The 14,123-nt window shown below is 33.5% G+C and overlaps 2 protein-coding genes across 4 annotated transcripts in view; one reads left to right on the forward strand and one right to left on the reverse strand.

The window, feature by feature from the left end:
- LOC111388054 (tetratricopeptide repeat protein 1) overlaps window positions 1–4,648 on the forward strand; it is a 9,439-nt gene extending 4,791 nt beyond the window's left edge. Inside the window, exons 2-5 of the mRNA XM_023012719.1 lie at window positions 665–844; window positions 2,102–2,228; window positions 2,535–2,648; window positions 4,363–4,648. Of these exons, the coding sequence (XP_022868487.1) occupies window positions 665–844; window positions 2,102–2,228; window positions 2,535–2,648; window positions 4,363–4,478 (537 nt within the window). The 3' untranslated portion in view covers window positions 4,479–4,648. The remainder of the gene's footprint in view (window positions 1–664; window positions 845–2,101; window positions 2,229–2,534; window positions 2,649–4,362) is intronic.
- Window positions 4,649–5,226: 578 nt separating this feature from the next.
- Window positions 5,227–11,331, reverse strand: LOC111388053 (AFG1-like ATPase). 3 transcript variants are annotated; one of them, XM_023012717.1, is made up of 15 exons: window positions 11,108–11,324; window positions 10,283–10,615; window positions 10,116–10,201; window positions 9,474–9,574; window positions 9,202–9,324; window positions 9,004–9,073; window positions 8,540–8,626; window positions 8,209–8,274; window positions 8,012–8,104; window positions 7,594–7,650; window positions 7,347–7,475; window positions 7,145–7,235; window positions 6,489–6,577; window positions 6,025–6,218; window positions 5,227–5,572 (listed from the first exon to the last, which is right to left on the reverse strand). In XM_023012717.1, exons 2-15 carry the CDS (start codon window positions 10,500–10,502, stop codon window positions 5,467–5,469), a joined length of 1,512 nt encoding a protein of 503 aa, XP_022868485.1. In that variant the 5' UTR covers window positions 10,503–10,615; window positions 11,108–11,324; the 3' UTR covers window positions 5,227–5,466. The 3 variants fall into 3 exon arrangements, with proteins under 3 accessions (XP_022868485.1, XP_022868484.1, XP_022868486.1); XM_023012716.1 differs by having other exon boundaries at window positions 10,283–11,324; XM_023012718.1 differs by lacking the exon at window positions 5,227–5,572 and having other exon boundaries at window positions 6,127–6,218; window positions 6,508–6,577; window positions 10,283–11,331.
- Window positions 11,332–14,123: the final 2,792 nt, after the last annotated feature.

The following is a 14,123-nucleotide window of genomic DNA, read 5'->3' on the forward strand; positions in this document are numbered from 1 at the left end:
AAAACCAAAATAAAAAAACACCCTCCACCAACTGATGGGTCCGCAATCCATTTCACAGGTTCTTAGCCCATTGCCTTGCCTAAGGTATATTGAAAAAATTAAAAATAGAACTAAGGGCCTAAAATTATGAATTACAAAAACAACTGAACCAGTCAAGAAGAAAATTTACGGACAAAGAGACAAAACTTCTGTAGGCTGGGCCTGTAGAATGACAAGATAAGAATTTGAGCCAATTACGAGGGTTGAACTCTAAACAAATGCCTATTTGGAATTTGGGATTTGAGATTTGGGTTGGGTTATTTGATTTTAAAAACAAAGAAAAACATTAGCAGTTGGGTTTTCAAAAAAATGGTGGGTTCAAAAATTGGGCTTGTACAAAGAAAAAATAAAGAAGTAACCGGGCTGTGTGAATCTTTAACCGGGCTAGTACAAAGAAAAAATTAAAAAATTCCCAAACAATTTGGACTTGGGCTGGGACTGGACTGGGCTACCCCCCCAAATCCGTCTCTGATCTAATGCCTATTTGATTCCTTCTTTAAATTTGTGATCATGGGTTTCAAGGAGTTTCGTTCTGTTTTATTTTTTAATTCACCTTGTTGATAACAATAGTCAGTACGATTTTCTATTATCTTCCTTTTGATTCTTTTCACATTTTGATAAATAGAAAGCCTTGGTACAAGCAAATGATGCAAAACTTGAGGGCAATTCTTTATTTAAATCTGCACTATATGAAGAAGCATTGTTAAAGTATGAACTCGCGATACAAGTTGCACCAGATGGGCCCTACTCTGCTGAAATACGTTCTATTTGCCATGCAAATCGAGCCGCTTGTTTCTCCAAACTGGTATGTTCTTATCAAGGTTGATATTTTATGTTCTGTGCTTTTTCAATTACCTTATTCTTCTATGATGGTAAGCACTTGAGATCTGTGATATCAGAGCTCTGATGTGTCCAACACTCTGTTCTTGATAAAGCATCTTAAATATTGCTTGATAATAAGCATGTTACTCAACATGCATGTGGTGCTTTTGTCCTTCATGATAACCATCTTAAATTGGTGGGTGAGCAAAGAGAGACATTTTAGAAAACTGTTTTGACTCTCGTTTTTGTACCTTTTTCTTGTTTTATCCTGTCTCTAATGGGAACGTGATATGGGTTTCATAGTAATAATTTCTATGTGAAATTTGTTCGAACTTGCTATTTTTCAGGAGTTTGAAAACATTAATTAGTGTGGGACCTTGAGAAAAAATGGACCTAATTCAGGTGGCTTTGGTCTTGTTCTCTTGTTAGGTTCTCACAAGAAACTCAAATCAACTCAAATTATCTGCTCTACTTAACCATAAAAATATTTTTTCCCAAACATTTTAGTTGCACAAGTTTTTAAGGGTTTATTTGGGACAGAGCCTATAATCATGGCATGGAAAACTTTACGGTATATCCATCTGTCTCAGTCTGCTCACACCACACTGGGATAAGCCATGAAGTCCACAGTTATGTTTGGTCTTTCTGTAAGAATGATATGGTGCTGGTATTTGACTGCTAGAATTAAACCCATTGCATTATGCTGTCATCTCTTGATAATCCACATGCAATTTTCTTCTATCTCATTTAAATGCGGAGCGAAAAAGGGTGCTCTGGTTTTCTCGGAAGAAGACCAAAGTGGATGTTTGTTAAAGCCCTTTTTCTGGTTTTTGGATCATTTAATTTTAGGCGCAGTTTCGTGTGTTAAAAGTGGGATGTTGGAAAGGAAAGAAGTCAGTTTCTTTGCTCTACATCATGATTCGTGAGTTTGAATTTATTTTTATTCTAGTGCTACTGTCCTTTCTATACTGTACATGTGCCTTTCCTTCATCCTTCATCCTTCCTCCTCCTTGCAGATTTAGAGATACTGAGATAGGGCAGAAAAAAATTAGTTTTTTCTTCTTTCGTTATTTCTTGCTGGGTGTGAGTGGAATTAGGTTTGGAAGCTTATTCATCGCTAGCGTTAACTAATCAAATATAATTGACAGTTTCACTGTTTTGTTTTTAAGTTTCTCTCCTTCTGGTTTGATGCATATGAAGGCGTTGTTAATCTTATATTGGAGATTCTACTGGTGTGCAGGGAAAATTTGAAGAAACAATCAAGGAGTGTACCAAGGCAATAGAACTAAATTCTACTTACATAAAAGCTCTGCTAAGAAGAGCAGAGGCACGTGAAAAGCTTGAACAATATGAAGAGGCTATTGCTGGTAAAGTTGGACAAAACTATTGATTGTTACTTGCTGGATACAGTTATTGTTACTTCTCTTTGCTGTGTCATTTAATCCTTTTGGCTTCCCTGCCCCTCTCCCAGTGACTGCGGGTATACACTCAGACATGTGCATTGTGGGAGGTTTAGATGAGCAAACTGAGTCTGGTTTCATGTTCATCGCTTGTGTATAAATAAATCCAGTGTCCAATGCAAATGTCACTAATGAGTCGTGTAATTGTATTAGATTTGTTTCTTCGCTTTTCATTGCTTTCTTATCTCCATCTCCATTTTTCTTCTCTTGCAGACATGACAAAAATCTTGGAATTGGATCAGTCAAATGACCAAGCTAGGAGAACCATCATTCGGCTAAAACCATTAGCAGATGAAAAGCGTGAAAAGATGAAGGAAGAGATGATCGGTGAGCTCAAATAAGTTAAATCTGTACATATACTGTGATTGTTTTCCACCTTCCTGGGTGAAGTAATCCTTGTGTTAGTTCTGTGTCTCTAAACTATTGGTATCACACTGTGGGTCGTTATCTGCCTCTGGAAGACAGGTTACCTTGTTGGTGTGGCTTCTCAGTGCACAGCAGATGCAAATGCTCACTCGCACTGACTAACCCTTGTGTTGGATCTGTGTCTCTAAACTATTGGTATCACAATGTGGTTCGTTATCTGCCTCTGGAAGTCATGGCACCTTGTTGGTGTGGCTTCTCAGTGCACAGCAGATGCAAATGCGCACTCACTCAAGTTTATTTTATTGGATGGATCTCCTATCCATGAATATTATATATAGCTTACTAGATTTTAAGTTGTCCATTCTAGATCACTCAAAACAACGGTCTGTTTGAGTTCTATAAGTTGGTAAATCCAACCCAAGTTTGTGTCTCTCCTGTTGCCTATCAATGATCTAACCAAGAGCCAGATATTTTCAAAATCAGATTGTTTGGGTTGTCTATTTAATAGAAAATATGATATTACAAGAAAAATTGACCGGTTAAGAGGACAAGATTTTCTTTTGAGTTTTTGTTCCTTTTTTTGTTTTCTTTTTTGGAGAGCAAGATTAAAGTTTATCTGCAATGTGTGCATGCAACTGGTTTTTTCAATGGTATATACTATAAAAGGATTTAAGATACAGAAGCTGATGTTTCCTGAATTAAGTCTTGAAAGCATTAATAATTCAGAATGGATTTCCTTGTCAAAAACCTACTTAGATGAGGACCATGCTTTTTAATCAATTTTTATTCCTTTAACATGGACAGGAGAGCTCCTAAACTTTAGTCCCTCTGAGTTCGCCTCTAACCTAGTTCATTTGACCAAAAATTTTGAGATCTAATTGTTAGTACTTTGAGCAACAAGACATATGATTGCTTGTCTATAATTTGTCAATCTTGAGATATTTATTCTGTAGACATATCCTGATGTGCCATTTTAACTTTTTAATGCTGAGTATGAAATTTGGTACTTCATCAGCTTGTATTTGCCCACTTCGACAAAGTAAATTGGTGGTCTCAGGTTGTCCCGGATTAAGCAAGTATTGATGTGATTCAAAAGAAATTCAAGTTGCTTAAGAATATACATCCTATGAAATTTTATTCAAGTATTATGAGCCAGCGTATCATTTACATATTTTGGTATGAGAGCATAAAAGTATTCTTTTCCACATCAATCTATCTTAAGATTTCATTCATGTAAATTTTAAATGGTTTCCTAATGTGTGCATTTGGTGCATTATAAAGAACCCCAGAAGCATTTACTGGCCTGCACTTGCAATATTTGAACATTATAATACTTGTAAGGATATTGTATGCATGTATATATTACCATTAACTTGTGCTGCTGCTTGTGTTCATTATTTTGTAAAATGTCTTTTTAGATTTATTGTCCAAACATTTTATATTTGGTCCTTCTTTTGCTTGCTACATTATTCTTTAGTTAGATTTTCTCAATTTGAGGCAGTCAGTTTGCTATTGCTTGCACAACCCTATTTTTATGTAGCTAATGTGTGTCCTGAGATGGTTTTGTTATGATATAGTCATAATTTATTGTGTACGTGGCTCATATAGAGTGGAACTCGGATTCCATATACATGCTCTCTCACAATTCTCTTGCTTGGATTTTGTTGATTGGTAGGGAAATTGAAAGAAATGGGAAATAGCATTCTGGGGCGTTTTGGGATGAGCACTGACAACTTCAAAGCTGTCAAAGATCCCAATACTGGTTCCTATTCTATTTCCTTCCAGCGCTAAGTGTGCTTTCTTTCGTTTAAATTAGCTATATATCTTCTCTAAGGAGAAACTGTATACGAGACATGGTTGAAAATGTTGTTTGTGTTTGTATCAATTTTTGGTTCGGATTCTTGATTCGAATTATAGATTATTAATCTTTAATTCGAGTTCAATGTTTGATCTCTTACTCTATCAAATTATTTCTACAATCGAAAATCAATAATCCAGCTGGTGAAGTAGATAGCTACTCTCAAACTGAAAAAAGTAGAGCCGAGAGATTCTAACATCATCAAGAATGGAATCAGAAGTGCTAGAAAATAAAGGTTCACGTTTGAGTTTATTTTAAATTTTAAAATTTTGAGAATTTGTTTTAAGATGTTGAAAACGCATTTGATTTGGAAAAAATATTTCTTAAAATAGAAAATTGAAAAATGTTTGTTTTGAAATTTTAAAAAATTATTTCAGTAAAATATAACAATTTTAGATTAGATAAACAAAATTAACCTCAATGTTTGTTCAAACGATTGTACAAAATATGGTCTACTTCAAAACAATAGCCTTTGTCTCCAACTCCCTATTATATATAAAATACAAAGACAACAACCAAGATAGCATGTCACTGTCATCGGAGAAAATTTCGGTATAAAAGAACGTCTCATATCTCTAAAGCATCGAACTGTAAAAGTGTTAAGGGTCACAAGATTCAAAATCCATTTTTCAGTTTAGTTGTCAAAATAAAAGGCGGCAGCACAATCTTGAGACAACATAATCAAATGTCAATTGGAACTTAACTTGAAAATGCCCTTATTTGATAAATATTGTTACAACTGTTTATTAAAATAGAGACATGACGAGTACTCATTTATTTATTTTTTCCAACCAGACGATGATCAGCCTCAATCCTCTCATTTATGGAGTTTCTGCCAAAAATCGAACCAGATTCCTAAGCCTCATACTATGCTATGTAATTGCATAATTTTACAGACAACAATACTTCACTCATTCAGGGCTATGCCTGTAGGACATTCTCATTATCGTTTTCCTGCACGACCAGCTTCTCTGCCAATATTGCAGCATGTTGCTCCAAATACTCTCTGCTATTCATCTCTGTCAGCCTGCATCGGACAGAACATCGTTCAGACAACTGCTCTTGTGGATCGAATGTACTCGAATCTTGACAGATTACCGTTTTCTATACAATTTGAACGGAAAAATTTGGTGCAACAGAGCATTGCATGTTTAAGAAAGAAAAAGGTTTCATCTCAGGCAAGCATGGAGAAAGTGCTCGTGCACAGAGAGATGGTGAGCGGACTCATTTGACTTAAAAGACCAAATTTACAAGATTGTCCATTCACCATTTTTGTCGATGGATTGAATCAGCATATCAAGGTGTAGTCTTAGTAGACGTTATTGCTAAAGAATTTTAGTTGGAAATACAATGAGGTAACGGCACAACATCATGCACGTGGTTTATAATTTCAAGTAACAATCATTTGCTAAATGTAGAAAAAGGACATAGAGCGTGTCCAAAGTTCTTTTCAACCAAAAGAGTGTGAAACTCTCTTACCTACTAATGGTGCGATCTTTTGCAAAGCCTAATTCATTATCCACACAAATGTTAGAATCATCGGATTTTCTCGATCTTGAAGAGGTTCGGGGTGCCATTTGTTGAGCATCAGATACTGTCACGATTCTTTCAAAAAGTTCAAAAGGAGTCCCCTCAGCAGTGCATAGCAATCTAGCTTTATTTTCATACATCACCTGTAAAAGCATAGCGCGAAATATATATTATAACATATTATGGAAGAGAATGAGAAAATTTGTACACATCAAGTATAAATGTCGATCCAGACAGAATATTTTCAAGAAAAATATCTTTTCTAAATTTGACACTTCAGCAATTCCATGATCACGACAAATAAATACTAGGGATCATTTCTTGAATCTCGAATCCAAAAGGGTGTCAGTTTATCAACTTGTCAAACTTAAATAAAAAATAAAAAAAATTTCTAGAAGTGGTAAAGGACTAACATCAACTAAAGTAACAAACCGATATGCTGCAGTCCGATTATGGAGCCCGAAAATTGGCACACCTTCCAAAGCCAGAGTATGAAATTTTTCTGGTAAAAAGAATAATTGGTAAATATACAGTAAAATAATTGTTCGTGTGTGCGCGCGGGTGTTGCGCGTACAATACACAAAAAAAATAAAAAATGCATGGCACATTGTAAAACCAATTAAAAAAAATACTGGAGAAACACAGATAGCATCTGACTCATGATAGCAGGCTTAGTAGCCCAAGGATCTTGAGAGAAAAATCCAATTAGAATATACGCACTTTGACTATTGGATATGATTGAAGGACAATAAATAGGATTTTAGCTTCTTTTTCTTCTTTAATTCTGTTCAGTATTATCCATTTCGTCTTAACAAACATGCCAAAATAGCTTGGTCTTTGCATACTATCAAAGTAATTTAAAGTACTAGCCACAATCAGGACAAATTAGCTTGGTTCTTGTATACAATCAAGTAATTTAAAGTAGCCGCCACAATCTGGACAGAGTTCAATGGAATCCCACGCCTTTAAGCCTGATTAGAAATATTCATCTCTATTGTTACACAATACCTAGTTAAATTTCTATCGCGTGGAAGATTCTCAGAGAAGCACAAAGCAAGAAATGGCTTACTGAATAGACCAAAATAGTCTGCTGCTCCAAGAGGCCTATCACATAGCTCCTCAAAATGGAAACATGCACATCCATTGGCACCCAGCGGAATCTAAGATGTAAAAGAATTCACATGTCAAGATATAAAATAAAAGTCAATCTAAGTATAGAGACAAGTGTGCACTTCATTAGAACAAAAGCAAATCCTAGATCGTATATATACCAGCAATTTCCTTCCCATGATGACTTCCACCTCTTGTTGAACAGCTTTGCATTCCCCAACTAATTCTTGAAATTTTTGCTCAAGAAGGATGGATAAGTTTTTGCCAACAAAGTAGAAACCTTGCTGTGCCTAAAATCAGTTCGGAAATCTTATAAATTTATGTGAATGGTAAATAATATAGAAATGTACTCTATATAAAGAGGAAGACTATTTCCAAACTCAAAATACTGGGATATGAAAGCCGCACCGAAGTCATTTTCCGATAGTCCACAGCCGAACCAATTTCATGAACAGCGCATCTTTCCTACGTGAAAGTTGTAGATTATTAACTGGGTCAATTAAGTTGGCTAAAATGCAAAAGATATCTCGGGAAAAACATGTGGATTATGGGCAATTTCTCCATATTGTGTTAACAAAATGCAATGCGACCAAATTCAGACTGAACCAACTACAAGTCATATCTTCCCATAGCCAATTAATGAGCAAACTTTCGCCTTTAAGCTATGCACACCTTTCGAGCAGCATGTTACACGGTATAGGACAGTGCAATAGACATGAGTTTTAGTTCTTTTTCTACTTTAGTATCGTTAAGTATTATCTAATCCACCTTATCAAATATGTTAGCAATGCTGCTAATCACTCTGAAATCACAGGCATTCACATACCTTCAGAGTTGCAATGAATGGTAGAAAAAGATCTCTCTGTAGTCCCCCTTCATAAAGTTTATCTGGAGCTCGATTTGAAGTCGAAACAAGAATCTATCAATTTTCCCATCACAACATCCTCAGTTACTATGCTATATAACAGGCCTAAATAAATATATAGGGCTAGAATGCAAAACAGGCATGCCAAAATAACTTACAGCTCCTTCGCTGAATAAATGTCCAAATAGACGGTTTAGGATCAAGGCGTCAGCTACATCGGTCACCTAATAAGACAACAGAGCCAATTGTGGATTTTAATTGACTGAGAAAAAGGAAGACGAGATGGAAAAAATAAACAGCCAAGAAGAAATTAAATAGAACGCTGATACAATGTCCAATGACTAAAACCGGGCACTCCTGCTATATCTTTTATTAGAAGCACCTAAAGGTTGATCTTGGAGCGTGATTAACATGTTCGGACAAGAAAGACAAAATGCACTTAAATGAGAAGAAACAGAAATAAAGAACTGTGCCCAACTCTTGACATACCATGAATTCATCAAGACATAACAAAAGAGATTCATCCGATATCTCTCCAGCGACAACTTCTAGAGGATCTGCCACACCCTTGTGCTTCTGCAATAATCTCACATTCAACCAACGATTTGGAAGTTCTATAATAGTACCCAAGCATATTGCCTATTTCTGGGCAAAGCCAGCAAGAAATAAATGCAATACAGTCTATAATAATAAATTGTTCAATTATCATTCATAAATCAATCCACCACTCAAAGAACGACCTACAGTCCAAAAGTTCAATAAAGGGGGAAAAAAGCGGTGAAGAAAAAGCAAGTCTCTAATGTAAGTGCCAAACACTTCTTCTACTGCAGATGAAATCATCTAGTAGCCTGAATGTAGGGCCTGGTTGAGTAAGATGCATGTTCAAGAACATCATTTCATCCCAATGTATCTACTGGAAATTAGCAATAGAGGACACAAAATAGCATTTATACTTGCAAACGGCTGTGGACATCCAGCATGAAGTCATGAAAGTGGATCCTCTTTTTCCTCCAGTTGCAAGGCCTGGGAAGATGTAAAAGAATATTGATTGCAAAACATAGTGCTTATATAATCTATTGAATTAGGATCAATGCACACAGCTAAGATAAAGTTTAATTACATTTGCAAGATTAGATAAATCTGATGCTTACAATTGATCAAAAAACAGGTCCATCAACATAGTCTTGCCTGTGCCAACTCCTCCGTAGAGATAAAGTCCTTTCACCGGTGCATATGAAGCTTGTGGTATGAAACGGGACCACAACCATCTACTCCTGAAAATTCACAGCAGAAACTATAAAGATGTATTATAAATAAATTAGAAGTGGAAGACATAAAGCTAGCTATTGATGAGAACAGGGAACGTGTTGATGATCAAAGGCGATTCGTGGTGCCCAGATATCGACCAGTGATAAATATTTACCTCCCAGCTTTCTCAGAAGTAGCATATCGATCCAACCTACAAGCATTAGCCTTTTCAACAAGCTCGTCATAAAGTCTTTGAAGCTCTGCTAAGGAGCCCAACTGCAAAGTCATTATCAGCACATCCTCAAAAGGTTAAAAAAATGATAGAAAAAGAGACCTTGCACAAAATATTTCATCAAACAGATATGAGATATCATTTGCTAACCATTGAAAGTAGATTTTATACTCCAAAATTTATAGCTTCTCCATTAATAAAATTAGTTGAATGGTGCTCAAGCATTCATTTCATTCAATTAAATGTGTCACAATTTTTTCCCATTAATTTTAGCAGGTTAAAAGAATTTCATTGCTGAATAGATTCTCATTTACTAGGATTATTGAGTACAACCTTGAAAAGAATTCATTCAAGCTTTATGCATATTTAAGCAAACTATCCACATTAAAGCCACTGTAAAACTTGCATTTTCTAATCCAACATAATCAGAAAGTCCACCAAATTTATAAAAGAAAAAAATGAAGATTAATTCCATCACATTCAACCAAAATAATCACCATCACTTAATCCAATGCAATCATAAGTTCCGCCAAATTACGAAAGAAGATCTAATACAATTACACAGGACTAAAATGATCCCCATACCTGGCTAGTATCACCATCCAAAAGTTCACCAGCATTGATCCTCCGTTCGTATTCCACAAGAGGTCCAGATTGATTTAATTCTGAGACTGAAGCAATCAACAAAAACCAAGAAATATGAGAAACTCGTATCAGAAGAATAAGCTTGCACATTCATCATAATACATAACCTCGATGAGTAACATTAGCTGCATTAGCAAACATGACTCTGGAGATCATATGTGGTGGTTGTCTACATTCACAAACATCTGCTTTTCTTGATAGGCTGTATGCAGACCGGAAATTTTTATTGCACCAATAATCTGGACCTTTTGAAAATCCATCATAGGTGTTCCGTCTATACCGAAAAGCCGACCTAAATTGTCTTACAGACTGAATAACAGTTCTCATTTTCAATCAAGGACTTCTTCAAAGATGCAGAGACTCAAAATTCACGCCAATATTGTATAGAAGAGAATCAAAGCTCAAAATATCTCAAATTTCACTAAACTCGCAGCAAGTAGCTGTAAAATAATAATAATTAAAAAAAAAAGTATTGGGTAAGAATATACTCTCACTTTCACCAGAAAATGAAAACCAACTTTTCATTAATGCCATTCATTGAATAATCAACCTTTTTCCATATAATCAAGTTGGAATACAGTTAATGAGCACCGAATACCAAATTTAAAATTAAGAAAAAAATCACATTAAATAACCACCCCTCAACGGCGAACAAAAATAAAAAGTGAAAGATAAGCACAACCCAAAAAATCACATACTCATATTCAAAAATCGTAAAATTCAGCTTGGACTTAAAATTTCAAAAGTACAAAAAATAATAAAGGGCAAAGTCAACAGATAATCCTGATTGATTATCGTAGCAAGACCCAAAATCCGCTTTAACCAGATTAAAAAAAAAAAAAAAAATTGTCCGCTTCATGCAATTCTACTATACATAGACATGCATATCCACAATTCTTGAAAATAGAAAAAAGATAAAGATTTCTCTTTACGCAATGCTATGTATAGGGGCCCAAAAAACAGGGAATCCTAAATCCTCTATCTCGGAGGAGTTCTTGGAGAGAAAATTGAGAAATACAGAGAGATACTGGGATCTGTGCAACTCCAATATTGTGTGTGAACTTTTCTTGGTTTCGCTGTCTCTCTCTCTCTCTCTCTAAATTCCTAGTACAGTGAATTGTGTGTATAACTATTGTTTTGATTGATCGTTTTATTTGGTGTGTCTGACTCAGATTGCACTCATCTTCAATTAATAATGCTATTTAGACTGGGTTAATGTTAATGTTGATAGGTAGAATTATTTAATTTTCATTTTATTCAACCTATCATTAACCTAGATAACATTATTCATATTTTTTTTTTAAATGTAGTAAATGACAAAATTACCTTCACCAATTCCTTTTTCTTTTTTTTCTTTTTTTTTTTTTATCTTGTCTCCGAGTTTAGGTCCTACATATCTCGTGTTTATTTACATTTTATTTTTAGCAGTAATTTATTTTTTTCCATCAAAATCTGACATGTAAAATTTTTAATAATCGAGTGATACTAACTCAAGTTCAAGTGTTTTCTTGAACTTTGATACTACGTCAACCATCAATTCATTATTAAAATATCAATGTTTTTTTCATGGGTACTCGTTTAAATATTATTAAAAAAAATTTAATTTTAATTTAAATATATTTTTAAGTAATTTTTATTGCCCTATCAAAGTAACTTATTTTAACTTTGATCCATAATGAGTGGGAGAGAGTTAGATCCAAATTTGAAATTAGTACATTAGCAAATTTTAAATTTGTAATTGTCAATTTTCGTATTCAAAATCAGGAGTTAGTTGAGTTGTAATTAAAGTCAAAATAGTTAAAAACTTGTAGCATAGTCCTTGGAGGAGTGAAAGATATCCCAATAAGATCACATATGATCATGGAATACAATTAAAAGTCAAAGGAGTGTCAAATTGTTACATAAGTTTTGCTTCAAATTATCTGTTACAGGTTGTGATACATTTTTCACATAGAAAACATTTGTAGTAGAAAAATATTATTTCTAAAAAAATTGTATCCCTTTGAGTTAACTTTACAACACGTTTTAAATCATTTCAATCCGATATCAGGAAAGAAAAATATAATGAAAATATTGACAACTGTTTAGAGACTATTCACTTGGCACCTCAATAAGTGTTCGAGTGGTTGTGTTATTTGGGAAACATAGGTTCACGATTTTTGCTAATTTTCTAATCATATTCAACCTCAAACACTTTAGATTATATGTACTAAAGCCTCGTTATTTTACATTATAAATAAATCCTTTGAAAAATCTAAAACACATTGTATTGATTTCTTGATTCAATCCTTAGATCTTTAATTCTTAAATTCATCCCAAATATTGTTATTGGTTGAGCCTTATATTTAGTCAAGAGAATATACTTTGAGACCAAATATATAACCATTTATCTCTTACCTCAGCCATAGATCAAAACACAAAAGATCATTGATTAAACACCAAAAAAAATTCTACCTTCGCCTAAGCCTTCAAAGTTTTGAAATTGGAAAAGAGACCCCAGGAGTTCTAGCAAAATGTTTGAACTAATTGTAAATTGACTTTTCTAGCAGATCATTTACTGACAAGTTTACCAGGAGGTTTTTTTTTTTTTTTAAATCTTCAGTTGAAATTTTTCTTCGTAATCATATTTGGTGTAATTTATTCATTTATTGTTTTGATCTGAACATTTGTGATTGTTTTAACATAGATATTAATTGAATGTGTTGTGACCTAAATGTTCTAGATGAATTAATACAATTACTTTAATTTTGTCTAAGGAATAACCGAGACTTAATAAACTACCCCTTTGACTTTTCGTGACAATATCGTTTATTTTAGAGGCGAATCCAGACTATTTGTAATGTAGGTCGAAAATTAAAAAATATAACTTTTAAAAAAGTATAATATTAATGAAAATAAGTTAATTTGTATTTTGATACTTTGAAAATGTTGTATAATTACACCATTATTAATATTATTAAATAAATTTTGTTACTGGTATAGTTGTTTCCCATTTCGTTAACAAATGATGAGCTAGTTGCGAGTAAATCAATTTGAATGTAAAAAGTAAATGAATTGAAAATAAAATCCAAATTTAATACAGGAAGTAAATAGAATTCAAATTTAAAACAAATATAATTCAAAACTATTCAACTTACATTTAATCCGTAACGATCCCAAAATTTTTGAGGTCATATTTCATGTAAAATTTTCTAATAAAATGATGTAAATTATATTAAGAAATTTATTGTGCAAAAATAATAAAAGCTAGTGAAATAATTGAATATTTTTTTAAAAAAATGTGAGTTAGACGTCTCTTTTTGAGACATATGTTTAACGAATATTTAATATTTTCGATATTCGTCTGGACCATTTGATATGACTACGATATAATTCTCGAAACAAACTTCTATATGACATAGTGTAAATTCGGATAACATATGATTACAAAGAATTTTGAAAATTAACATATTATCGAAATTCTGAAAATACTAGTTTAGAACAGCCTACTTTTACGATGTGTAACTTTTTGTTATGGTTGATCACACCACTAATGAGTAAAAAACTAAGTCATGAGTACTTCAAAAATACAATATTTCAACTTCATTTGACATTCTATAAGTGCGTCAAAATAGGTCGTAAAGATATCAAAATAATTATTTTTTGAAACAAAAAAAATGAAAGGCAAAAATTTTGTGGATCATTTGACCCCACATGACACTATGTGAGTCCGACCTTGGTTTATTTTAAAGTCAAAAAAAAAAAAATCTATTAACAATCCACCCAAAGGCTCAATTCTTAAAAAATTACTTCAACATCTTGTCAACATGTTTGCTAAAATACGTGGAAACATCAATATCACGTGATAAACAGAGAAAACTGACAATTAAAAAATATATGTAAGTTACGTAAAACAATGCAAGTGGAATGTGCATAACACCAAGAAGCATACAATATTATGTGTATAAA

Source organism: Olea europaea, unplaced genomic scaffold (assembly GCF_002742605.1).
Source record: "Olea europaea var. sylvestris unplaced genomic scaffold, O_europaea_v1 scaffold4494, whole genome shotgun sequence".
Lineage (NCBI taxonomy): Eukaryota > Viridiplantae > Streptophyta > Magnoliopsida > Lamiales > Oleaceae > Olea > Olea europaea.

Excerpts from the sequence above, each read along its gene's own strand:
- LOC111388053 (XM_023012717.1), bottom strand. The coding sequence starts at position 10,502 with ATGAGAACTGTTATTCAGTCTGTAAGACAATTTAGGTCGGCTTTTCGG. Across the intron at positions 9,074-9,201 it reads GACCTGTTTTTTGATCAATT|GCCTTGCAACTGGAGGAAAA; the intron begins GTAAGCATCAGA and ends ACATCTTCCCAG. Across the intron at positions 8,105-8,208 it reads ATTTATTCAGCGAAGGAGCT|ATTCTTGTTTCGACTTCAAA; the intron begins GTAAGTTATTTT and ends GAAAATTGATAG.